The 27,729-nt window shown below is 41.4% G+C and overlaps 1 protein-coding gene across 2 annotated transcripts in view; it reads right to left on the reverse strand.

The window, feature by feature from the left end:
* OSBPL11 (oxysterol binding protein like 11) overlaps positions 1-8,827 on the reverse strand; it is a 91,856-nt gene extending 83,029 nt beyond the window's left edge. The window contains exon 1 of one of the 2 annotated variants that reach the window (XM_061410971.1): positions 7,855-8,827. In XM_061410971.1, coding sequence (XP_061266955.1) covers positions 7,855-8,051 — 197 coding nt within the window. In that variant the 5' untranslated portion in view covers positions 8,052-8,827. The remainder of the gene's footprint in view (positions 1-7,854) is intronic. The other variant, XM_061410965.1, reaches the window with a different exon arrangement.
* Between the last annotated feature and the right edge of the window lie 18,902 nt (positions 8,828-27,729).

Genomic DNA, 27,729 nt, shown 5'->3' on the forward strand with positions numbered 1-27,729 from the left:
AAGTTTTGTTGTTGTTCAATTGCTAATCATGTCCACCTCTTTGTAACCCCATGGACTGAAGTATGCCAGGCTTCCCTGTCCTTCCTTCACTACCTCCCAGAGTTTGCTCAAATTCATGTCCATTGAGTTGGTAATGCTACCCAACCAGTTATCTCATCCTCTGCTGCCCTATTCTCCTTTTGCCTTCATTCTTTCCTGGCACCAGGGTCTTTTCCAATGAGCAGCTCTTTGCATCATGGTCACAGCCCTGTCATGGCGAAGGGGCTTGCATAACTCGATGAAGCTATAAGCCATGCTGTGCAGGGCCACCCAGGACAGAGAGGTCATAGTAGAGAGTCCTGACAAAATGTGGTCCACTGTAAGAGGGAATGGCAAACCACTCCAGTATTCTTGCTACGAGAACCCCATGAGCAATATGAAAAGGCAATGAAGAAGCTTCCATGTCCTAAACTAATTCTTCATCAATAATTATTCATTCCTTTAGAGAGCTCATCTACTTTTAATATCTTTAGGCAAACAGCTCCCTGGGAATAAAATTCTCTCATTTACTAGCTATATAACCTTGGCCAACTTATTTAGACTACTTTCTGGGAAGGGGCATTGTCCCTAAATTGTTGAGGCAGCATATTCTCCTAACCCTCATATTGAGGGTCTCTGATCCAGGGGCCCCAAGTAATAGGTAGAGGAGGTTGTGGCATTCGTAGGAACTTGAACAACCATTTGTAATCTAAATGGGAATAATGACTCTCTCTCTTCGTCCAAGAGGACTGAACGTGATAATAAACGAGAGAACATTCTGGATACTACAAAGGCAATTATCTACATTTCTAATGCCCCATAGCTCTAAGTCACTTAAACATTCTGGCAACTTAGGCTCAATTTACCCAAAAGCAAATGTAGCACGTGACTCTCAAAAATCTGTTTCTCCTAGTACAGACTTCTCAAAGTTTTGAATCTGGATAACCAAAGTCAATTTTTACTTCATTTCCCTCTACTGCCTTCCACCTAATCACCCAGTCAACCACCAAGCCCTGTCACTCTTCCTCTAATGAGTTCTTTCTTTTTCAGCCTACTGGCACATTTTCCTTATTATCAAATGTCTGGGTCATGACAACTGATTTCCAAGTAGTTCCTCTTATTCCCCAAAGATCAAATTCAGCCCCCAATTCTCAGCTTTAGAGACAAACTTCCAGTAGTGTAGCTGTCAAATCTATCTCAATCATAGATGACGATCTTGAATCCATTCATATTAACATTTATGACGTGCACCTTATTGCACGGCTCCCATTGATCCCTACCTGTTGGTATCCAACCTTTGTGTGGCTAAACCTCATCTTTTTCTTAATGAATAGTGAAAAGTGATGTGACTTCACTTCCATGTCTAGGTTACGAAAGACTGACTTCCTTCTTTCTAGCACTCTCTTCTCACTTCCTCACTCTGACGAAACAAGCTGCCAAGTTGTAAGACACTCCATGGAGAAGTCCGTGTGGCCAGGAACCAAAGAAGGCCACCAGTGGTCATCTCGTGAGGAACTGAGGTCTGTTTCCAACAAGCCAAAATAAATGAATTGTGCCAAAACATGAATTGTGCCAAATGAATGAACTGTGCCAAAACATGAATGAGCCAGGATGTGGATCCTTCCCAGCTGAGCCTCAAAATGACTATAGCCTTGTGAAAGACCCAGAGCCAGAGCACCCAGCAGTACTGCACCAATATTACTGACCCACAGACACTGTGAGATTAAAAAAACACTGCTGTTTCAATACACTACATTTGGGGATAATTTGTAGCACAATAATAGATAACAAACACACTGTCTCATATTTCTAAATAAATTCTAGGAAGATTAAAAAATTAAATATAAAACTACCAAATTATCTTAAAACTACATGAAAACAAATATTTATAAAAATAATTTCTATAATTTGAAGTGAAAGAAAAAAGAGTAAGAGTTTGATTTATACAGGTTTTCTATATGACTGGAAAAATGTAATAGATTAAAATATAAAGACCAGGAAAATCTTTGCAGCAAGTATAGAAAAATATTTATAACCATACAAAATTAAGATATATGTAGTTACATATTTGTTACATAAAAAACTAATATAAATTTTCTGAAATGATAGTGAAGAAATCAGTAAAAGGTAGTGCCTCCAGGGAGGGAACATGGGTGGCTGGGACAAGTATGTAAGGTAAACATTTCACTGTATATCCCTCTTCTATCAACAAAGTAATAATAGTTTACAGTATTACTGATGTTAAAAATATTAACTAGCAAAAGTATTAACATGGAATATTTAAAATAAACTTCAAATATATTAATAAAAAAATGAAAAGATATAAGCAGATATTTAACATGAGCAAAAATAAAATTAATCATAAAGAAAGATGAGTTCAAAATGGATCAGAGACCTAAATGTAAGTTCAAAAATTTAAAACTCTTAGAAAAAAATATACGTGCAAATCTTTGCAACCTTGGCATTGCCAATGATTTCTTAAATGTGATACCAAGTATAAGCAAAAAAAGAAAAAACAGACGGGGCTTCATGAAAATTAAAAGCTTCTATGCTACAAATAATTTCATCAAGAAAGTGAACAGACCAGAATTCCCTGGTGGTCCAGTGGTTAGGGCTCCGTGCTTTCACTGCCGCGGGCCTATATTCAATCCCTGGTTGGGGAACTAAGATCCCACAAGCCCTGAGGCTTGGCCGAAAAAAAAAAAAGAAGTGAAAAGACAACCCACGAGTGGGAAAAAATACTTGCAAATCAATATCTGATAAAGGAATTGTTCACATAATACACAAAGAACCCTGACAACTCAATAATCAAAAGATAAATAATCCAATTTTAAAATGGCCAAAGATATCAACAAAGTCTACAAATAATAAATGCTGGAGAGGCTGTGGAGAAAAAGGAATCCTCCTACACTGTTGGTAAGGATACACACTGGTACAGCCACTCTGGAAAACAGTATGGAGGTTCCTTAAAAAACTAAAAATAGAGTTACCATATGATCCAGCAATCTCACTCCTGGGCATATATCTGGAAAAGATGAACACTCTAACTTGAAGAGACAGATGCACTCCAATGTTCACAGCAGCACTATTTATAATAATCAAGACATGGAAGCAACCTAAATGTCCACTGATACAAATGAATGGATAAAGAAGATGTAATACACATACACACACAATAGAATACTACTCAGCAAAAAAAGAATAATGCCATTTGTAGCAACATGGATGTACCTAGACTTTAACATAGTAAGTGAAATAAGTCAGAGAAAGACAAATATCATATACCACTTATATGTGGAATCTAAAAAAAAGACACAAAGCAACTTATTTACAAGATATAAATAGACTCACAGACACTAAAAACAAATTTATGATTATCAAAGGGGAAAGGGGTAAGGGATAAATTAGGAGTTTGGGATTAACAGGTACAAATTGCTGTATATAAAACAGATAAACAACAAGGACCTGCTGCATAACACAGGGAACTATACTCAGTATCTTGTAATAACCTACAATGGAAAAGAATCTGACACTTTGCTGTATACTTGAGACTAGCACAATATTGTAAACCAGCTATCCAGTTCAACTTTTTAAAAGTGGCCAAAAGATCTGAATACACATTTCTCCAAAGAAGACAGACAAATAACCAGTAAGAACATGAAGATACTTAACATTATTAGTCATCAGGGAAATGCAATTCAAAACCACAATGAGATGCCATTTCATAGCCACTAGGATGGCTAAAACCAAAAAGACAGACAGTAACAAGTGTTGATGAGAATGTCAAGTAAGTTAAAACCTTAATATACTGCTGATAAGAAGATAAGATGGTGCAGCAGCTTTGGAAAATGGTCTAAGAGGTTCACAAACAGTTGAACAGTTAAACAATTACCTTATAACCCAATAATTCTACTCCTAGGTATATATTCAAGAGAAATGAAAACATGTCCATACAAAACTTGAACACAAATGTTCAAAGCAGCATTATTCATAATATACAACATGGAAACTGACTGAAAAGATTAGCAAAATGTGGTGTATTCATAAATGAAATATTATTCAGCCACAAAAAGGAATAAAGTAACAATATATGCTACAACATATATGACCCATGAAAGCATTATGCCAATTAATCTTCTAAGTCTGCAAAGCCAAAGCCCAGTGTCTGAAACACAAGTGCATGTGCTCAACTGCTCAGTCATGAGCACAGACTAGGCTCCTCTGTCCATGGAATTTTCCAGGCAAGAATATTGGAGTGTTTTACCATTTCTATTCTAGGGGATCTTCCCAGTACTGGGATAGAGTCCACATCTCTGTGTCACCTGCACTGGCAGGTAGATTCTTTACCACTGTGCCACCTGGGAAGCAACTGAATCACATAGTCTTAACTGAATTTCAACCACTCCCTAAGACATAACCTGAAATCTCCATTTTTTAAAATGGGATAGTAGCAAGTTACAGGTAAGCACAGTTGCATTTATGGCTCTAAAGTTCCAGAGGGGGCTGGTGAGGCCATGGAAGAGAATGAGACAGAAAACAGAAAACATGAGCTTAAGAGGAGATGATAAAGCAACATATCAGCTTCTAAAGTAAAAGAGCCAACCAAAGAAGTGAGAAAGGAGCAATTAATTAGACAACAGAGCAATAAAGGGGCTCCCAGCATAGCAGTCAGTAAAGAATCTGCCTGCAATGAGGGAGACCTGGGTTCAATTCCTAGGTCGGGAAGATCCCCTGGAGAAGGAAATGACAACGCACTCCAGTATTCTTGCCTGGAGAATCCCATGGACAGAGGAGCCTGGTAGGCTACAATCCATGGGGTCACAAGAGTCGGACATGACTTGGTGCTTTCTCTTAGAGCAATAAAGGAGAAATTAAGAGAAAGTAATGTCAAAAAAGGCAAGAAAAGAATAGTAACAGATACACTTATAAAGATATCATATATCTTAAAAAGTTGGAATAAGAATCTAAAAATATTCATCATTTTTTATTCATATGCTTGGTAAGGACAGAGCCAACTGTCATGGGTTGAGCAATAAATAAGAGTTACAGAAATGGAAGCAGTTGAGTGTAAATTGTTTTTAAAAGGAAAGGATTTAGATTAGTTTTCATTATTGTTTTTGTTTTTTAAATCTAGAGACTTTGGGCCTCAGAGGAAGAAGCCTGGAAGAAGTAACACAAGACAATGAAGGAAACTGTTTGACTAATGTCCTACAGGATAAAGGGATAAATTCAACTGAGAAACAGGCTGAAAGACTAGCTTTGAACAAGCTTCATGTAAGTAAAAGTATATGTCCGTATGTAAATGCAGTAATGCGCTATGTATCTGCATCACTGGGGAAGAGTTCCACATAACTGAATTAGCCAACACAAGCATTTTTTTTAGTTTAGTCATTTTCCTTGAAATTGTTCATCATCATATGATACAGTTGTCTGCCTTCTTAAACATATTGTACTCTCCTGGATGACAAGGTCATTGTAACTATAATTGTATTAATAGGAAGTAATATAGCTGAATCTGCATGTTAATTTTTCAAGTCTTTGACTGTTCTGTCAGCTGCCATTTCCTGATAACTTTTTTCCTTTGTGCTTTCAACAGATTCTAGGTTTAAAATTATATAACCATTAAATAATACCCTAAGTAAGGGATAATAGAATCCTGAATCAAAGTATAGTAATAAAGTATATGGCTTTATGACAGTGTTAAGAAACCTGTTTCACTTTTCAGTTCAATTAAAGACTGGGGTTCAAACAGTTGAAGATGTCAGAAGACTGACCTCTGGCTACATGAAATATTACTTGATCTTGCTTCCTTAAGTTATAGCAAAATAACCCTGCCAAGTTATTGATAATTTTATATGGTTAGTCTTAAACCACACACACACACACACACACACACACACACACACACACACAAGTATCATGCATTCCAAAACTGAGCCTAGACATTTCACAGTAACTATACTTTCCTTTCATAATCACTTACCAATAAAAAATTATAATCTTCTACATTTCTATATGTAAACACAGCCAAGCATATTTCACATATATGGATATTATTCATGATAAATGTATGGCCTTCACAAAATCTTGATTTTAATCTCTTCCAAATTTCATACAAATTTCACAACTACAAACATCACAAAGGCTAAAAAGGACTAGAGCTAGGCACAAGGCAATTACTTGACCAAAATTTAAGAATTCATTCCTATAGTTCCGATAACAAAGGATATTACAATTTCATTCATTCATTCTTAAGATTCTGAATAATCCAGCAATTTCACTTCCGGGTATTCATCCCAAGGAAAGGAAAACACTAATTTGAAAATATATCTGAACCTTCATGTTCACTGCAGTATTATTTACAAAAGTCAAAACATGGAAGCAACCAAAGAGTCCATCAAATGGACAATGATGAGTAGATAAATAAAATGTGGTATATATACACACAGTGGAATATTATTCAGCCATAAAAAAGGAAATATTGCCATTTGCAACAAGGTGGACGTACTTTGAGAGCATTATGCTAAGTGAGAAAAGTCACAAAGAGAAAAGACAAATACTGTACAACGCTTCTTATATGTAGAATCTAAAAAACCAAACGAAACTCATAAATACAGAGAACGGATTGAGGGCAGCCAGAGGCGGGGTGGGTACAATGGGTGAAGGTGATCAAAAGGTACAAACTTCCAGTTATAAAATAAGTAAGTCGTGGAAACGTAATGTGCAGCATCATGACTATAGTTGATAATACTGTATCACGCATTTGAAAGTTGCTAACAGAGTTCTCATTAAAAAAAAAAATTTAACTGTGCAGGGACACACATTAACTAGATCTACTGTGGTGATCACTCCACAATACATACAAATATCAAATCTTTATGTTGTACATCTGAACCTAATATAATGTTACATGTCAAATATTTCTCAATTAAAAAAAAAAGATTCTGGATGGCTATGCTCACCTATCCTATACATTATCAAAAACAAAAAACTACCATTACTTCTCTAGCACTCACTTCTGTTCCTTCAGTTTTTCATTCATATCAATGAAAATTAATAAATGTAGAATCTCTCAAAGACAGAGGGGTGTGAGTGACCTAATCAACTCAAACTGAAACATCTCACTAGTTTAGAGTATCGGAGTAGAGTAGAGTTTGTACTTTTGTCGAGTACCTGAGTTCGATCCCTGAATCGGGAAGATCCCCTAGAGAAGGGAATGGCAACCCACTCCAGTATTCTTGCCTGGAGAATTCCGTGGACAGAGGAGCCTGGCAGGCTACAGTCCATGGGGTAACAAAGACTCAGACAAGACTGAGCACGCACACACTCTGTATTTAATTATTTATGTACATCTCTCTTTCTAAATCACAAATACTATGAGGGCAAGAATCTTCTCTGATTGAATGATTCCATCCATCACTGGACAAACAAGTTCTCACCACCAAGCATTTTGCTAGCCTCTGGGGAGAGTGGAGTTAAACAGTCCCCCGCCTTCCACAAGCAAGAAAGGGAGGTAGACTTATTGTAAACAAATTACAATATAGGAAAAAACAAAAGTGAGTATAGACTCAAATCACAGGAAAAATTAACTCTACGGTTGTAGAGGGAGTTAAGGGATACATTTATGTGTTCTCCTAAAGGCCTAAATACTTGTTGAATGGACAAATAAATGTATTAAATCTTGCTAATGAAAGTTGAGACCCCCAGATCCAAATGAAACGTTATTAGCTACTTCTGAAGTTACTGCATAAACCTAACCCTTCAACACCTGCAAGAATGCAGACTTCAGCATACTCACCCCCTCCTCAGGAAATCACCTTGAAGAAAGGGCCATACCTGTACTGCCAGCCTTTAGCACTGCCACCTCGGCTGCTACTGCTGCTGCTGCTGCTGATTCCACCCCCACAGCTGCTGTTGCTGCTGTTCTTGTTCGGGGTCACCGCGGTGGCCAGGCCCTCCAGCCTTCCTTCGCTCTCTGAGACTTTCATTGCTGACACGGGTTCACCCCCCTGCATCTTAACTCCAAAGTCCATCTGCCCTTCTTGGGCGGGAGAAACAACTCTGTAGAGTAGTTTTGTAAGTGATAAGATTTAAGATCTGATATGAAAGGGCTCCCAATTGCTAAACTAGCCGGCGGCTGGAGCAGTAATCATCAAATAGTCCAGGGAAGGAATACAAGCATTCCCCCTGAAGGAAACTTTTAAGAGGAGAAGGACAGCGAAGAGGGCAGATGTCCTTTAAATATATATCTCCTTCCAGGCAAAAGCAAGGAGGAAAAAAAAAAAACATCACCCTGCCAGAGGACTTGGTGGCATGCTCAAACGAGGAGCAGAAACAGCGTGAGGAGGTCGCGGACCCTAGCCAGGAGGGCTAGGCGAAGTACGGTCCACTGACGGGAACCCGCGGCCTGACCTCTGGGCTGACGGACCGACCCGCCTCGCTCCCTCTTCTCAAGCTGGTCCTCAGCGGGAAGGTTCAGTCCAGCCCACTCGGCGGTTCCCACAGCAGCTCTCGAGACAGAGCTGGAACGGCTCGCGCTCAGCCCGGGAGGAGGGTCGGGGAAGGAGGCCGCCGGGGGCGGGACGCCGGCTCCCAGGGTCGCCTCGCCTCCAGTCAGAGGCGAGCAGCTAGGGACGATTTCCTCCAACGCCCCCGGCCCTGAGCCCTCGACCGGGTTCCCAGCGGCGGACGAGTCCCTCACCCTCGCTACTGCCCAAACGTGAAACCCACAACTGCGGCCACCGCCCCACCCACAGCCCTACAGACCCACAGCTGGTCACCCGCCCGCTCGCTCTCTCCCCGCCTTCCCTTCCGGAGTAGCGTGAGCTCACTTCCCCCAGAGAAGAGGCCACTGGCGCCATCTTGAAGAAGGGCGCGCGGCCCTGAAGGGGGCGGAGCCTCGGGAATCATGGCGCTGGGGCGGTGGACTACGGGGAAAGGGAGGGGGCAGGCAGCTGGGGGATGAGCGGTGGGCCAGCCACCAGGCAGAAAAAAAGGAGTTAGCGCCCTAATGAAGGTGTCTTGCGGCCTTCCTGTCCTGGGCAAGGCCTTCCATTTGAGGGCCCATTCCAGGCATTTTAGGAAGAAAGCTTAGAAAAATGTCATTTCTAAAATGACATTTAGAATTATTATTAAAAAATAATAATTCATCTTCAGTTCAGTTCAGTTTAGTCGCTCAGTCGTGTCCGACTCTTTGAGACCCCATGAATCGCAGCACGCCAGGCCTCCCTGTCCATCACCAACTCCCGGAGTTCACTCAGACTCAGGTCCATTGAGTCAGTGACGCCATCCAGCCATCTCATCCTCTGTCGTCCCCTTCTCCTCCTGCCCCCAATCCCTCCCAGCATCAGAGTCTTTTCCAATGAGTCAACTCTTCACAAGAGGTGGCCAAAGTACTGGAGTTTCAGCTTTAGCATCAGTCCTTCCAAAGAAATCCCAGGGCTGATCTCCTTCAGAATGGACTGGTTGGATCTCCTTGCAGTCCAAGGGACTCTCAAGAGTCTTCTCCAACACCACAGTTCAAAAGCATCAATTCTTCGGCGCTCAGCCTTCCTCACAGTCCAACTCTCACATCCATACATGACCACTGGAAAAACCATAGCCTTGAGTAGACGGACCTTTGTTGGAAAAGTAATGTCTCTGCTTTTGAATATGCTATCTAGGTTGGTCATAACTTTCCTTCCAAGGAGTAAGTGTCTTTTAATTTCATGGCTGCAGTCACCATCTGCAGTGATTTTGGAGCCCAAAAAAATAAAGTCTGACACTGTTTCCATTGTTTCCCTATCTATTTCCCATGAAGTGATGGGACCAGATGCCATGATCTTAGTTTTCTGAATGTTGTTGAGCTTTAAGCCAATTTTTTCACTCTCCACTTTCACTTTCATCAGGAGGCTTTTTAGTTCCTCTTCACTTTCTGCCATAAGGGTGGTATCATCTGCATATCTGAGCTTATTGATATTTCTCCCAGCAATCTTGATTCCAGCTTGTGCTTCTTCCATTCCAGCGTTTCTCATGATGTACTCTGCATTTAAGTTAAATAAGCAGGGTGAGTTAGTAATTTAAAAAAAAAAAAAGCCTTATTGGCATAAGGCAAATCAGTATTATAAATGAAAAAGAAACTATCATGGAAATTAGAGCTCTCAGAATCAAAACTAGTTATTCTGAGGGTCTTCCCTAGTGGCTCAGCAGTAAAGAATCCGCCTGCCAATGCAGGAGATGCTGCTTTGATCCCTGGGTCTCCAAGACTACCTGGAGGAGGAAATGGCAACCCACTCCAGTATTCTTGCTTGGGAAATCCCCTGGACAGAGGAGCCTGGCAGGCTACAGTCCATGAGATCTCAAAAGAGTCCAGTCGGACACAACTTAGGGACTGAGGACAATGTTCTTTCTGACCTCAGACAACTCTTTCATCCTCCTTAAGCCTAGACTTTTGTATCTATAAATCAGAATGTTTGCTGCTGCTGCTAAGTCGCATCAGTCGTGTCCGACACTGTGCAACCCCAGAGATGGCAGCCCACCAGGCTCCCCCGTCCCTGGGATTCTCCTGGCAAGAACCTGGAGTGGGTTGCCATTTCCTTCTCCAATGCCTGAAAGTGAAAAGTGAAAGTGAAGTCACTCTGTCATGTCTGACCCTCAGGGACCCCATGGACTGCAGCCTTCTAGGCTCCTCCGTCCATGGGATTTTCCAGGCAAGAGTACTGGAGTGGGGTGCCATTGCCTTCTCCGTTTAGGTGATTTCTAAAGTTCCTTCTAGGACTTCCCTAGTGGCTCAGACGGTAAAGCGTCTGCCTACAATGTTGGAGACCCGCATTCCATCCCTGGGTTGGGAAGATCCTCTGGAGAAGGAAATGGCAACCCACTCCAGTACTCTTGCCTGGAAAATCCCAAGGACAGAGGAGCCTGGTAGGCTACAGTCCATAGGGTCGCAAAGAGTTGGACACGACTGAGCGACTAAACTTTCTTTCTTTCTAATTGTAAATTCCAGTTTCTAACAACATGGCTTTTGAACATATACCATGTGCGAAACACTAGAAGTATTGTTGTTAGTCACTAAGTTTTCTCCGACTCTTTGCAACCCCATGGACTGCAGCACTCTAGGCTCCTCTATACTCCACTATCTCCCAGAGTTTGCTCAAATTCATGTCCATTGAGTCAGTTAAGTTATCTAATATCCTCTGATGTCTTCTTCTGTTGCTTTCAATCATTCCCAGCATCAGGGTCTTTTCCAGTGAGTTAGCTCTTCATATCAGGTGGCCAAAGTATTGGAGCTTCAGATTCAGCAATGGTCTTAGTTTTTTGAATGTTGAATTACAAGCCAGCTTTTTCAATCTCCTCTTTCACCTTCATCAAGAGGCTCTTTAGATCCTCTTTGCTTTTGCCAATGGAGTGGTATCATCTGCATATATGAGGTTGATAATTTCTCCCAGCAATCTTGATTCCAGCTTGTGTTTCATCCAACCTGGCATTTCACATGATGTACTCTGCATGTAAGTTAAATTAGCAGGGTGACATATACAGTACGACAAAAAACTTGTCATACTCGTTTCCCAATTTTGAACCAGTCTGCTGTTCCATGTGCAGTTCTTTTTTTTTTTTTTTTTTTTCTAGGATCTGCCTTCTTACCAAATGCTGGGTGTTAACCGAATAAGGCAGTCCTTTTAAGAGCAAGGCAGTCCTTTTAAAACCATCTTAAAGAAACCCTCCCATGTGCAGTTCTAACTGTTGCTTCTTGACCTGCATACAGGTTTCTAAGGAGACAAATAAGGTGGTCTTGTACTTCCATCTCCTTAAGAATTTTCCACAGTTTGTTTTGATGCACACAGTCAAAGTCTTACCATAGTGAAGCAGATGTTTCTCTGGAATTCCCTTGCTTTCTCCATGATCCAACAAATGTTTGCAATTTGATTTGTGATTCCTCTGCCTTTTCAAAACCCAGCTGGTACATCTGGAAGTTTTCAGTTCATGTACTGTTGAAGCCTAGCTTGAAGGATTTTCAGCATAACCTTGCTAGCATGTGAAATGACTGCAACTGTACAGTACTTTGAACATTCTTTGTCACTGCTCTTCTTTGGGATTAGAATGAAAAGTGACTTTTCCAGTCCTATGTCCACTGCTGAGTTTTCCAAATTTGCTGGCATATTGTGCAACACTTTAACAGCATCATCTTTTAGGATATGAAATAGCTCAACTGGAATTCCATCACTTCCACTAGGTTTGTTTGTAGTATTGCTTCCTAAGGCCCACTTGACTTCACACTCCAGGTTGCCCAGTTCTATGTGAGTGACCACTCCATCATGGTTATCCAGGTCATTAAGACCTTTCTTGTATAGTTCTTCTGTATATTCTCGCCACTTCTTAATATCTTCTACTTCTGTTAGGTCCTTACTGTTTCTGTCCTGTTTTGTGCCCATCTTTGCATGAAATGTTCCCTTGGTATCTCCAATTTTCATGAAGAGATCGCTAGTCTTTCCCATTCTATTGTTTTCTTCTATTTCCCTGCATTGTTCTTTCAAGAAGGCCTTTTTACCTCTCCTTGCTATTCTCTGGAACTCTGCATTCAGTTGGGCATAGCTTTCACTTTCTCCCTTGCCTTTCATGTCTCTTCTTTCCTCAACTATTTGTAAAGACTCCTCAGACAACCACTTTGCCTTCTTGCATTTCTTTTTCTTTGGGATGATTTCGGTCACTGCCTTCTGTACACTGTTACAAACCTCCATCCATAGTTCTTCAGGCACTCTGTCTATCAGGTCTGATCCCTTAATTCATCAGCTCCACTGTATAATCATAAGGGATTTGATTTAGGTCATACCTGAATGACCTAGTGGTTTTCCCTACTTTCTTCACCTTAAGCCTGAATTTTGCAATAAGGAAGTCATGATCTGAGCCACAGTCAGCTCCAGGTCTTGTTTTTCTGACTGTATAGAGCTCCTCCATCTTTGGCTGCAAAGAACATAATCAATATGATTTCAGTATTGACCATCTGGTGATGTCTCAAAGTAAAAAAGTAAATAAAGTAGTAATATAGATATAGTTATACAGATAATTAAAGCCATGAAGAAAATAAAAGGAGATGATGTAGAAAATAAGCACGATGGAATAGAGAACTTACTTTTAGGAAGAACAATTGAAAAAAGTCATCTATGACAAGCTGCGATTCATGGGGTCGCAGAGTAGGACACGACTGAGCGACTGATCTGATCTGATCTGATCTGATGACGAGGTGGCATTTAAAGTGAGGGAATAAAGAAAGGAGAGGAAGCTAAGGGGAAAGCAAGCTTTACTTATTTTGGGAAATGAGAAACCTGGGACCCTGGATCTCAGTGAATAAAAAGTGGTGTGAAATGAAAGTGAAGAGATAGGCAGAGAAATTTGGATTTTAAGTGCAATGGAAAGTCATTGAGACTTTTAATAAAGGAGGATTGTGATCTGACTTATGTTTTTAGACCATTTCTGTAGTCTTTTCAGCAGATGGTCCTAGCACACTGGATATTCACATACAAAAGAATAAAATTGGACCCTACACATCATATACAAAAGTTAACTCAAAATGTATCAAAGACACAAATGTAAAAGCTAAAATATTAAAACTCTTAAATGAAAAAAAGGTATAAATCTTCACAACCAGAGGTCAGGCAAAGCCTTTTGACTACAACATCAAAGCATAAGTGACAAAAGAAAAAATAGATTGGATTTCATGAAAATTAAAAACACTTGTTTTGCAAGCAATACTATCAAGGAAGTAAAAAGGCAACCCATAAAATGGGGGGGAAATATCTGCAAACCATATATATAAGGAACTTATATCCAGAATATATAAAGAGCTCTTACAACTCATTAATAAAAATACAAATAACCAAATTTTTAAATGGACAAAGGAATGGAACATTTATTCAAAGAAGATATAGCAATGATCAAAAACTACATTAAGAAGTTTTCAACATCGTTACTAACCAAGGAAACAGGTCAAAACCACAATGAACAGGGCTTCCCTTGTGGTCCAATGGAAAAGAATCCACCTTGCAATATGCAAGGGACACTAGATCAATCACTGGTCCAGGAAGATCCCACATGCTGGAGGGCAACTAAGCCTATGCACCACAACAACTAAGCCTGTGCTTTAGAGCATTCCAGCCACCACTGCTGAAGCCCAAGTGCCTAGGGTCTGTGCTCCGCAGTAAGAGAAGCTATGATAATAGGAAACCGGTGTACCGCAGCTAGAGAGTAGCCTCTTCTCACCACAACTAGAGAAAGCCTGTGCACAGCAACAAAGAACCAGTGCAACCATCAATGAATAAACAGATAAAATAAAACAACATTAAAAAAAAACCACAATGAGGGACTTCTCTGGCAGTCCAGTGGTTAGAACTCCATGCTTTCACTGCCAAGGGTACAGGTTTAATCCTTGGTTGGGGAACTAAGACCCTGTATGCTGTGCAGTGTGGCTGAAAAAATAAATACATATCTAAAAGGTAGAGAATAAGCTAACCAGTGTTGATGAGGGATGTGGCAAAATTGGAATCCTTATACTCTGATAGTGGAAATGTAAAATGTGGTATATCCACACAATGCAATATTACTTGGCCATAAAAGGAATGGAGTGCTAATATATGCTACAACAAGAATAGGGACGACATAGAGACTGAGCATGAGCACAGGAGTCTGGAAAAGTTTTCAACTTTTGAGACCTATAAACTATTTTTTTGTTGCTCCCAATGGTGATGAGACTCGGGGACTAGCCCATGCTAACCAAATGAACAACAAATGGATGTGTAGCAACTGGAAAGATGTGTTATTTAACAATGAAAAATACAATACAGAGTACTCAAGTTTGGTATCAGCACTTTCTATAAAAGACAATCAACAGGAAAAGCTACATTATTAACAGAAGGTTACATGATGCTCATGGAATCAGAGCCAGGAGAGTTGATTCATAGGTGTTTTATTATTTTTTAAGTAAAAATTTTTTGTTGTTGTACAATAGGGTCTGATCAGTCTGACTTTCATTTAATGTTTAAGGAGAAAAGAGGGCATATGATTTGAACAAAGAAGATAAAGGCACTTTTTTTAATGCCTTCAATGAAGGATATGTTCATCTTTTTGAAGAGTTTAAGGTACATTCCCCTGATTCCAGGTGGGTGATGATGGATCAGTGCATCCTTGCACGTGGAAAGTGGCACTTATATGTCAGACTGACCATGATTGACTACTGATTGCATGCATGTGACATTGGGTGAGTTACCTAAATTCTTTATACTTGTTCCTTGCCTGAAAATGGGAGTAATAACCTTTCTGCTATGGGTTGAATTTTGCCTCCTGAAAATTCATCTAATTCTCAATGTGTAGAGAAGGAACCTTATGAGTTTATTACGTTTTGATGAGGTCATTAGCCTGGTGTCCCCATGATGAGACTGCTGCTGCTGCTGCTGCTAAGTTGTTTCAGTCATGTCCGACTCTGTACAATCCCATAGATGGCAGCCCACCAGGCTCCCCCATCCTTGGGATTCTCCAGGAAAGAACACTGGAATGGGTTGCCATTTCCTTCTCCAATGCATGAAAGGGAAAAGTGAAAGTGAAGTCGCTCAGTCGTATCTGACTCTTAGCAACCCCATGGACTGCAGCCTACCAGGCTCCTCCATCCATGGGATTTTCCAGGCAAGAGTACTGGAGTGAGGTGCCATTGCCTTCTCCGCATGATGAGATTAGTACCTTTTTAAGAAGACACACCAGAATGCTTTCTCTCTGTGCCCCCACCCCCGCCCCTGCCCCCAACTCCCCTGTGAAGACACAGGAAGAAGGAGGCTATCTACAGGCCATGAAGACAGTTCTCACTAGAAATTGGTGAGTTTGATCTTGGAACTCTAACTTTCAGATACTGTATTTTGTTATGATGACAGCTGAAGGTAAGACAATCTCCCTTTTGAGTGGTTATCAGCATTAAATGAAATGACACATGTGAAATCTGGCACATGACTTGGTAAGTGCTTAGCAACTGTTAGCCATGGTTACTGTAAGAATAGGGTTTCCTTGACAAATACAGTGAATGGCTGTGTTTGGCGAGGGCACCTATCCCCTGGACAGCTCTGAAGACACACCAACCAGCATATTTCTGAAGACACCCACATTTTTCTATGGGAGAATGCCAGCTTTGTCTCCCAGATGAAATGAAGGTTTCCAGAGGTAGCAAAAGAGACTTGTCAGGGTATGGAGATAAATACTCCTAAGGACATTACCTGGAATCACCAGCGTGTGGGTGTCTGGGTGAAAAGGCAGGCACACCAGGTGATCCCTGCTTCAGTGTCGCCCACTCACAGAGGCCTTCCTTGACCACTCACTCTGTACAGAGCAGCAGCTCCTCCCCATTTTTCCAGCCTTTACCCTGCTTTCGTTTTCTAAGCACCTAACATTATATGCTCTGTTGTGCATTTTCTGTCTGCTCATTAAAAGGTAAGCTGCATGAGGAAAGAGTCAATTATTTTTTTCCCACCTCTGCACCCCCAGTACTGGAACACTGCCTGGAACATTTGTTGAATGAATGAATTTACAACAGTGGTTAGGAATATAAAATTGGCGTCAGCCTTCAAATCTTGGCTTTGTCACTTTCAGCATGTAATCTTGGGCAAGTTACTACCTTTGTGAACCTGACTTTTCTCATCTATAAAATGGAAATAGGATGAAATAAGAAAATATACGAAAAGTGCTTATTAGCACAGTGCCTGGCATCTAGTAAACACTGAACCAATGCTGGCCACATTTTCTCTCTCACCCTGGTGTGCAGGGAGGGGAAGGGTAATTTATTTCCCAGAAGCACAGGAGGCCTTCTTTCTCCTTGAGCCCGCAGCTGGCTGTGGCAGCTACAGCAGCTGGAATAAGGAGATTGACAGGCTGCAGAGAAACAGGACAGGAGGGGATTGGGAAGCAGAGGAGCGGGGAGCAGTAATAATCCCATGAGAGCCACTGTGAGAATAAGGCTGTGGACCTGAAATTTCTGTTTTTTTAAAAATGAAGGGGACTTCCCTGGTGACCCAGTGGCTAAGACTCTGCACTCCCAAAGCACATGCGGCCTAAGTTCCATCCCTGGTCAGGGAACTAGATCCCACATGCCTCTCTCTCTCTCTCTCTCTCTCTCTCTATATATATATATACAAATGAAGGAAGGAAAAGAGAAAAAAAGAGCAATTCTGAGAGGACAAAATGTTCATATTCACAATAGATGTTACTACTACTTTGGTGAAACAGAGTTTTGATTAACCAGGAGCCCCATCTTCCCTGCCTCCAGTTTAGACTGAAATCTTGATCAGTTTCCCAGACCACTGTGGCTGATTCTGACGATGGGCTTAAGTAGGGAGCATTAAAGTGGAAATATTCCCCTGCCAAGCTCCTGGGGGGAGTTAAAGAAGCAGACATACTCAGAGATTTTGTTTGAGAGAAGGAAGGAACCTTGGGGAAGACAGAATAGAGCAGTGATCAGTTTTGATAACATGACTTTTTTTTCCCCTCCCTTTTTTTGCTTCTCCCAGACCTCTCCCCTGAATCCTTATTGAACCTGAAAGTATTTTTTTTTTAATAACCAGTAGACAGTAAAATTAGCTCTTCAAGCTGTGTTATAAAATGAGAACATATGTTCTTTCAGTATGATGTGTTTGGCTTGTCCATTTTTAGACTCATTGGCTAGTGCAGGTAATGTTTTGCTGACAGAAGCCCATAAAAATGCACCTTCAACAGGAGTCACTTGGCCTTGCCATCATTTACTGGTGAATACCCTGGGGAGGGAGAGAAAGAAATGCTAACTGATGTTTTAAAGCATGCCAACTAATGCTTTATCATGAAATCACATGGGTGTGAATTCTGGGGATCAGCACTCAAATTTATTGTTCCCATCAAAAAGTCAGCTGACAAGAAAGAAAGGAAAGTGTTAGTCGCTCAGTCGTGTCTGACTTTTTGCGACCCCATGAACTGTAGCCTGCTAGGCTCCTCTGTCCATGAGATTTCCCAGGCAAGAACACTGGAGTGGGTTGCCATTTCATTTTGCCCAGTTGACAAGAGAACATTGATTTACCTGATTGGATATGTGCAAAAGTCTCTTTTGAAAACACTGTGTCCCCCACCAACTTCCCCCCACAAAAGGAAAAAATACTTGGGTAGCATTTTTCAATATGTGTGCCACACAATATTGCAGGATATTAACAGATGTTACTTGATTTAAATTTTTTCTTGCTGTGATTATATACATTTAAGTTACACCAGTTCCTTTATTGCAGGACTTCTTGGAGGATCTAATATATTAATGCACATCATATATCTTTTAAAGGGAGATAGAAAGTGCAATATTTCCCCAAATTATTTGACCACAGAACTCTTTTTACATAGAACATCTCCCAGAAATAGTGTCCACAAAGTTTAAAGATTGGGATACCCCTAGAAAGCAAGTAGAATTTTATGAGGAAACCCACCCAGATTAAATTCACCTTATTTTGCAAGTTTTAGCACCATTTTTCTCTACAACCTCCTCTGATTCTGCACCGCTCAGAATTCTTACCATAAAAATAGCTTCCCTGGGCCTCAGATGTGCCCATAAAGCCCCTGTCAGTGAAGGAGTTGCAACTTCAAGGTCCTAAGCATTGAAAAGATGGGGTTTCTCATATGTGATTCCCAAATAAAAATAATACCAACCTGTGAAACAAATGAAAAGGAGTCCAACAAAGTTTGGATTTCTCCAGCAAACTCTGGAAAGACTTGGAAGAGCAGAGCTTTACTGAAAGCCAAGAAGCTACCTACTCTGGTCAGTGGGTGGCCCAGCACTTCCCTGGAGAGATGCTCTCTTGTCTGGGAGAGGGGGAATCCTAAGGACTCCCGTACTAGTACCCTGGTACAAATGAACTTGGTTCAACTGCTTTCGCATCTGTGAGAGGAGACTCGGAAAGGTGAAGTAGTAGAAAGCTTGCAACAAGAAGGGAGCTAGGGATTTCAGAAAACCGACCTGGAAAAGGTTAGTTTTCGTTCCAATCCCAAAGAAAGGCAATGCCAAAGAATGTTCAAACTACCGCACAATTGCACTCATCTCACACACTAGCAAAGTAATGCTCAAAATTCTCCAAGCCAGGCTTCATCAGTACGTGAACTGTGAACTTCCAGATGTTCAGGCTTGATTTAGAAAAGGCAGTGGAACCAGAGATCAAATTGCCAACATCCGTTGGATCATAGAAAAATCAGGAACATTCCAGAAAAACATCTGCTTTATTGACTATGCCAAAGCCTTTGACTGTGTAGATCACCATAAACTGTGGAAAATTCTGAAAGAAATGGGAATACCAGACCATCTGACCTGTCTCTTGAGAAATCTGTATGCAGGTCAGGAAGAAACAGTTAGAACTGGACATAGAACGACAGACTGGTTCCAAATAGGAAAAGGAGTATGTCAAGGCTGTATATTGTCACCCTGCTTATTTAACTTATATGCAGAGCACATCACACGAAATACCAGGGTGGATGAAGCACAAACTGGAATCAAGATTGCCAGAAGAAATATCAATAACCTCAGATACGCAGATGACACTACCCTTATGGCAGACAGTGAAGAACTAAAGAGCCTCTTGATGAAAGTGAAAGAGGAGAGTGAAAAAAATTGGCTTAAAACTCAACATTCAGAAAACTAAGATCATGGCATCCAGTCCAATCACTTCATGGCAAATGGATGGGGAAACAGTGAGAGACTTTATTTTCTTGGGCTCCAAAATCACTGCAGATGGTGACTGCAGCCATGAAATTAAAAGATGCTTGCTCCTTGGAAGAAAAGCTATGGCCATCCTAGACAGCATATTAAAAAGCAGAGACTTTGCCAACAAAAGTCCGTCTGGTCAAAGCTATGGTTTTTCCAGTAGTCATGTATGCATGTGAGAGTTGGATCATAAAGAAAGCTGAGCTCCAAAGAATTGATGCTTTTGAACTGTGGTGTTGGAGAAGACTCTTGAGAGTCCCTTGGACTGCAAAAAGATCAAACCAGTCAATCCTAAAGGAAATCAGTCCTGAATATTCCTTGGATGGACTGATGCTGAAGCTGAAGCTCCAATACTTTGGCCACCTGATGGGAAGAACTGACTCATTGGAAAATACCCTGATGCTGGGCAAGATTGAAGGCAGGAGGAGAAGGGGACAAGAAGATGAGATGGCTGGATGGCATCACTGACTCAATAGACATGAGTTTGAGCAAGCTCTGGGAGATGGTGATGGACAGGGAAGCCTGGAGTGCTGCAGTCCATGGGGTCAAAAGAGTTGGACAGGACTGAGCAAGTGAACTCCCAGGGTTATCAGCCCAGTGATGACAGGCCTGGGGCAACAGGGAATTGGGCCTGCTTTGGCTAAGTGGATAGTGGATTGCTTATTTGATGGTTTTGCCTTGGGCCCTCTTTTTTTGTCTTTTTCAGTCTTTTTTTTTCCCCTTCAGTCTTTTAATCTGAATAACTATTATGGATTCTGCATTTGAGGTCTCTGTGCAGCTATGTTTGCATTTACACGTATTTTTTGATGTAAATCTTTGATAAGCAAGAACAGAAGTAATATCTTTCATTTAAGAACTGTTTCAATCCCACCACTACCCCAGGCTATGAGCACCTCCAGGGCAGGTTACTTACTGTGATACAGCTTCCCAGGTGGTGCTAGTGGTAAAGAAAGTGAAAGTGAAGTATCTCTTTCATGTCCGACTCTTTGCGACCCCATGGACTGTAGTCTACCAGGCTCCTCCCTCCATGGGATCCAGTGGTAAAGAACCCATTTGCAAATTCAGGAGGCAAAAAAAGACACAGTTCCATCCCTGGGTCGGGAAGATCCCCTGAAAGAGGGCATGGCGACCCACTCCAGTATTCTTGCCTGGAGAATCCCATGGACAGAGGATCCTGGTGGGTTGCAGTCCATGGGGTTGGGAAAACACATGACTAAATTGACTTAGCATGCACGCATGTGAGTAAAATAGATAAATAGCACATGATGTTGTCACTCATACAGGGCCTGGAGATCAAATCCTCATATCTTTTTGCACATAAGCCACCAGCATTCTGCTGATAATTACTTTCATTTTTCTAAATATCAAACTAGTAGATAGAATGTTCAAATGAAAAGAGCTGCTTGTTGTTCAGGAAATGGAAAATGGCTATCTGGGATGGGGACAAAGAGGCAAGATCAAGTGATTAGTGATGTAGAAAGTAGCTTTCTATAATAAGTTTACTGGCAAAGGACTAGGTTTGGTAACATGCATAGTCAGTATGAAAAAGGTAAGATTATGGAGAGAATGTAATTGTCAGATTTATTCAAAGGTTGCCTACGTGCAGCCCAAAGATGAACTATCAAGAGAGTTATGGTTTCTCCTTTTCCTCATTTTTTGACTTGAAATGAAGTCTGCCTAGAGAAAAGGAGATAAGATGATCTCAGATTTCCAAAGCCAATGAATACTGTTTCTTATTTCTTCTTTGAAAGCCTTCACTGTAGTCATTAACTGAACAAATATTTATTGCACATGAATTAAATGCCATGTATTCTGCTAGTTGCAAAGGTAACAACCATAAATAAGACATAGTTTCTGGCCCCAAAGTCTATGTATAGAGCTGGGAAGACAGATCTCAAACAAGAAATTTTAAAAAACTGTGAGAAGTGTCAAGATAGATACAGTATGGAGCCTGAGGAGAAATAGGTTTGTGGGTATATGGGTGGTTTTTTAACCTATTGGAGCAATCAGAGAAGCCTTCTTGAGAAAAGTGATCAGATCAGATCAGATCAGTCGCTCAGTCGTGTCCGACTCCTTGCGACCCCATGAATCGCAGCACGCCAGGCCTCCCTGTCCATCACCAACTCCCGGAGTTCACTCAGACTCAACGTCCATCGAGTCAGTGATGCCATCCAGCCATCTCATCCTCTGTCGTCCCCTTCTCCTCTTGCCCCCAATCTCTCCCAGCATCAGAGTCTTTTCCAATGAGTCAACTCTTCACATGAGGTGGCCAAAGTACTGGAGTTTCAGCTTTAGCATCAGTCCTTCCAAAGAAATCCCAGGGCTGATCTCCTTCAGAATGGACTGGTTGGATCTCTGTGCAGTCCAAGGGACTCTCAAGAGTCTTCTCCAACACCACAGTTCAAAAGCATCACTTTGGTGCTCAGCCTTCTTCACAGTCCAACTCTCACATCCATACATGACCACAGGAAAAACCATAGCCTTGAGTAGACGAACCTTTGTTGGCAAAGTAATGTCTCTGCTTTTGAATATGCTATCTAGGCTGGTCATAACTTTCCTTCCAAGAAGTAAGCGTCTTTTAATTTCATGGCTGCAGTCACCATCTGCAGTGATTTTGGAGCCCCCAAAAATAAAGTCTGACACTGTTTCCACTGTTTCCCCATCTATTTCCCGTGAAGTGATGGGACTGGATGCCATGATCTTCGTTTTCTGAATGTTGAGCTTTAAGCCAACTTTTTCACTCTCCACTTTCACTTTCATCAAGAGGCTTTTTAGTTCCTCTTCACTTTCTGCCATAAGGGTGGTGTCATCTGCATATCTGAGGTTATTGATATTTCTCCTGGCAATCTTGATTCCAGCTTGTGTTTCTTCCAGTCCAGCATTTCTCACGATGTACTCTGCATATAAGTTAAATAAACAGAGTGACAATATACAGCCTTGACGAACTCCTTTTCCTATTTGGAACCAGTCTGTTGTTCCATGTCCAGAGAAAAGTGATATTTAAGCTTAAAACTAGAAGCGTGAGTTGAGGACAGAGTGAGGCAATATTCTGGGAAGAAGGAAAAACATGTTCAAAGATGAGAGAGAAGAGATATGAGAAACTTAAAGGCCAGGATGGCCAAGTATCAAAAGGAGTATAACAGAACATGAATCTAGGGAGGGAGTGAGGGATCAGATGCCAGGCCAGGGAATTTAGACTTTTTCCTAAACACAAGAAGTGTCACTGAATGATTCTAAGCAAAGGAATTAATTACACGAGGAGATTTAGATCATCTAAATTAGAATGACATTCTTTCTAGACTTAGCTTCTTTTGGACCTAACTATACTCTTGCCCTGAATTAGGTTCTCAGGAAAACTTCTGTTCCTACTCATTGCTGGATTTCAAGTAGAAAAATGACACCTAGCTCCACTGCCAGGTCTTGCAAGCCATAAGATACAGAGAGAAACTTCCAGCAAGGATGTCTTCTTCCTGAAGTGTCTGAGGGAGTTAAGTGATGGATCTTTTACCACCTGTTTGCATTTCTTGATTTCCCGACTCTCATTTGCCCAGAAAAAGGCATGTGAGTCCTCTCCTAGTTGTCCCTTTCTTTTCCCCTGACTGTGGCTATAGATTTTCAAGTAGTACTGGGCAACCACCCAACCTTGTGAGAAGTTGTTCAACAGCATCAGGGACATTCTGCTCCTTCTTTCCATTTTCCAAAGCAACTTTAGCTTCGTCATAAGCTGTACTTTTAATGGCAATTAGAGTTGTTCATGACTTTCACCTGCAACAAAACCTGTTTTAGCTCTTCTGAACCATTCCCAACATTTTAGATTTTAACTGATCAGAGCTTAAACCAAGCTCTCATCTGTTCTCAGAACAGAACAGGTAAAGGCATTCCACAAAGACCACAGCCCAATAGTATCAGTTCATCTCAAGCATAGCAGAGAGACAGTGTCCTCAGTCATTCCAGCTGTCTGATTCGACGCTCTTTCAATCCTGGAGGGATTGCACCAACAATTCCTCGTTGCTCTCGGCAATTTAAGGTACCCGTTGCGAAAGCAGTACTGTTGGCAGGCCAAGCTGCTAATTATTTGAAGTGTCTGGTCAGGCTTCCAGAGGCCAAGGTCAGGTAGTCCTCTGATCTGTATCCAGTCCTCCCAAGCCCAAGTTCTTCAGGCTTCTATGACCCTTTCTCATGGCAACATGCTATTTCATGCTCAGCTTTTAATTAAGATCCAAAAAGCCAAATGTGATATAGGCTTTGCTATATCACACTTGTGATAGAAAATAATCACACTTGTAATTATATGTATCTTGCTATTAACAGGGAATTTTGTGATGACTCTGCAGAGTACAGAGTAAAAGGTTTATTTCTTTCTTTTTTTTTTTTTTGTCTTTTTAGTTGACAAGAGTCGTAGACACAGGACAGGGTCAGATAAATGAATGCAGTAGGCCAGGTGGGGATTGTATTAAGTGGAGAGTGTATGCTCCATCTTAAGAGACAAGTACTACTCCATTCCAACAAACTCTTGCCAGAAAGGCCCAAGGCCCAATGAAGCCAAATCTTCTAAGAGAAGCCAGAAATATGAGCTTTAAAGTGAAAGCCCCTCAAGTCTTAAATGTTCACCACTATTTCAAAAAAGTGGATCTTCCCTGGTGGTTCAGAGGTTAAGACTCTGCACTCCCAATGCAAGGGGCTCAGGTTCAGTCCCTGGTTGGGGAACTAGTTCCCACATGCCACAACTAAGATCCCACCTGTCACAATTAGGACCTGGCACAGCTAAATAAATTAAATAAACAAAACTAATAATTATCAAAAAATTGTTTAATATGTAGGTTTCGTGAACTACACCAATTTGGTTTCATGTCCACTGCAGATTCATCAAGTTGTCATCTGTACTCATCCAATTCATGGGCAAAATTCTGACCAGGACAGAGCCTGATAGAGACTTCCCTCTGGACTCACATAGATCCAATCAATCAGAATCCTCCAGCGTGGTGGAGTGCCTCAGCCAGCTCATACTCCTAATTTGAAAGGCTGTTATAAGAGATTTGGCGAAATTTTGTGGTCACAACATTTCTCTATCCTATCTTCTAGCAGCCTTAATTTTAAAGAATTACCCAGATTAAAAAATAAAGAAAAAAGAAGAATTTCCCAACAAGTTAGTGGCTGACTACACACAGTGTGGTCTCTGCTATCCCAAATCTCGAGAACACACAACTGAGACACAGTCAAGAGGACCAGGCACTTCTCTTCCCCATCAGTAGAGAGAACATGAGATACAAGAAGGGAGGGCCTGGGACTTCCCTGGTGGTCTAGTGGCTAAGACTTCAGCTCCCAACACAGGTGGGTCTAGGTTTGATCCCACAGGCTGCAACTAAGAGTTTACATGCTGCAATTAAAGATCCTGCATGCCACAACTAAGACCCATTACAACCAAATGAATAAATATTTTAAAAAAAGAAAAGAAGAAGAAGGACGGACCTTAGAGGGACCGTCCATGATTCAAACTTAATAACAGAGCTGTAGGCATATAAAAGCCTCTTTGGCTGAATCTACTTTGAGCATGCCATGTCCTTTCCCATGATTTTTCATTTCTGAAAAATGGAGGAAATGAAATTTTCTTTAAGTATGGGCTGTTAGTCATTTGAAACAGTTTTCCTCAGCCTCTGTGAAATTTCCTTCCTAGAAAGGTTGCTGCAGTTGGCATAGACTGGCCGTAAGGAACATCCAACAAGAGATGTGGGCCAGATGGCTATTACAGTCCTTACGGCCATGGTCTTGTAGCAGTGAGGGCCAAGAAAGAAGGCATTTGTTTCAAGCATCCACGACAAGGAAAATTTCATACTAAAGTGCTGCCTGGTCTTAGGTCAAAGAGGCTTCAGCCACATCTCCCCACCTGTGCCTGCATCACACACACTTTGAGTGATGTGATCCACATCACTTGTGTGGAGCTTAAGAAGGGAGGAAAAAATAATTCAAAAATGGATCCACCACTACAGTTTTAAGACAGTTCTTAGGACTCCTTTGTTCCCATTCTCAAGTAAGAGAATGTTTTTACTAAGTGACTAGTTAAGAAAACTAACCATTACTAAATCTGCACATACTTCAGAGCTTCAGACATTTTAGCCTAGTTCAGTTCAGTCACTCAGTCGTGTCAGACTCTTTGCGGCCCCATGAATCGCAGCACGCCAGGCCTCCCTGTCCAACACCAACTCCCGGAGTTCACTCAGACTCATGTCCATCGAGTCAGTGATGCCATCCAGCCATCTCATCCTCTGTCGTCCCCTTCTCCTCCTGCCCCCAATCCCTCCCAGCATCAGAGTCTTTTCCAATGAGTCAACTCTTCCCATGAGGTGGCCAAAGTACTGGAGTTTCAGCTTTAGCATCATTCCTTCCAAAGTAATCCCAGGGCTGAAGCCTAGACCAGTACTCAAAAGCCTCTATGCCCATCTTGAGTGCCATAACTCTGACATCACAACCGACCTCCTGTTCTCATCCTTGTCTCTAAAATCCAAGTAAAAAACACTGAGCTCCACTTTAGGTGGGAGACATGGGGTGTCTCTCTGATTATGAAAGTATGGGGGATCCTGAGACGAGTCTACAAGGAAAATACTGGAAATTCTTGATCCCTGCAGGGCTTTCAGCAAAGAATTAACACCAATCTGTCAGGTACAGAACCTGAGGAAGGTATAACCCCAAACAAATCTAACCAAGACCTTGGAAAGGTTTCAGTTGTCTTGAGTGTTAACGAACCACTAGAAGGAGAGCTATGACAGAGAGGGAAGAGTGGAGGGCATTTGTTCTAAGTCTCAAATGTCCAAATTGCCTACTAGGACCCAGTAGGACACTGCTTCCTGGATGCCACCTGGTCCATCAATTTCACATTTTGCATTGCTCTGAAAGGCTCTTCCATTCAGCCCAGTTTCTCCCCTTCGTCACCAGCTGCTTCTTTAGGTCTAGGCCTCAAAGGAAAAATAAATCACATTTTCGTCCTGTTCACCTTTGCTTCTCAAGGATGTCCATGAGAGCTGTCTTAGTCTGTCCGGGCTGCTATAACAAAAGTACCACAGACTGGGTGGCTTAAACAACAAATGTTTATTTCTTGCAGTTCTAGAGGCTGGAAGTCCAAGATCAGGGTAGTGGCAGATTCAGTGTCTGGTATGAGCTGCTTTCCTGGTTCACAAATGCCAGCTTCCCTCTTTCTGTGCCCTCACATGGTGGAAATGGCAAGAGGGTTCTGGGGTCCCTTTTATAAGGATGCTAACGCTACTCACAAGGGCTCTATCCTCAAGACCTAATCATCTCCTAAAGGTCCCAATTCTTAATATCATCACATTGAGGGTTAGGGTTTAAACATATGAATTTGAGGAAGACACAAACATTCAGACCAGAACCAGAGAACCAGAGCTGTAAGATTTCTTCTCTACCTTAAACTCTATTCTGATGGACTGAGTAGTAGTCTCTGTAGTTCTGGTCTCAATTGTTTTTTGGCTGACATTAATTGGGTTTGAAGTAATCTTAAAGAGTTACCTTACTATCTTAATACATCCCTTAACTCGTGGAAAAATCAGGTTAGCCATAAGATAATGGTCATCTAGCTTTTTAGAGACAGTGTTTCTCATAAGTAATTTATTGAACAACTAGCTGCACAAGCATGTTCATGGTTTATAGTAAGAAAATTAGGGACTTCCCTGGAGGTCCAGTGGTTAAGAGCCCACCTGCCAATGCAGAGGACTCAGGTTCTATCCCTGGTCAGGGAGCTAAGATTCCACATGCCTGGCAGCCAAAAGACCAAAACATAAAACAGAAGCAATATTGTAGCAAATTCAATAAAGAATTCAAAAAATGATCCACATCAAAAAAATCATGTGATCTCTGCTACTGATGGCATACTGGAGAGTTGCTTAAAACCTGTATTTACAAAGAGTTCCCATCAGCCTGTGGGTTTCTGCTTCCCTATTGAACTAATGGATCATATAAGAATTCCTCCTTATTACCTTTCAGCTGCA

The sequence above is a fragment of the Bos javanicus genome, chromosome 1 (genome assembly GCF_032452875.1).
Source record: "Bos javanicus breed banteng chromosome 1, ARS-OSU_banteng_1.0, whole genome shotgun sequence".
NCBI classification, from domain to species: Eukaryota; Metazoa; Chordata; class Mammalia; order Artiodactyla; family Bovidae; genus Bos; species Bos javanicus.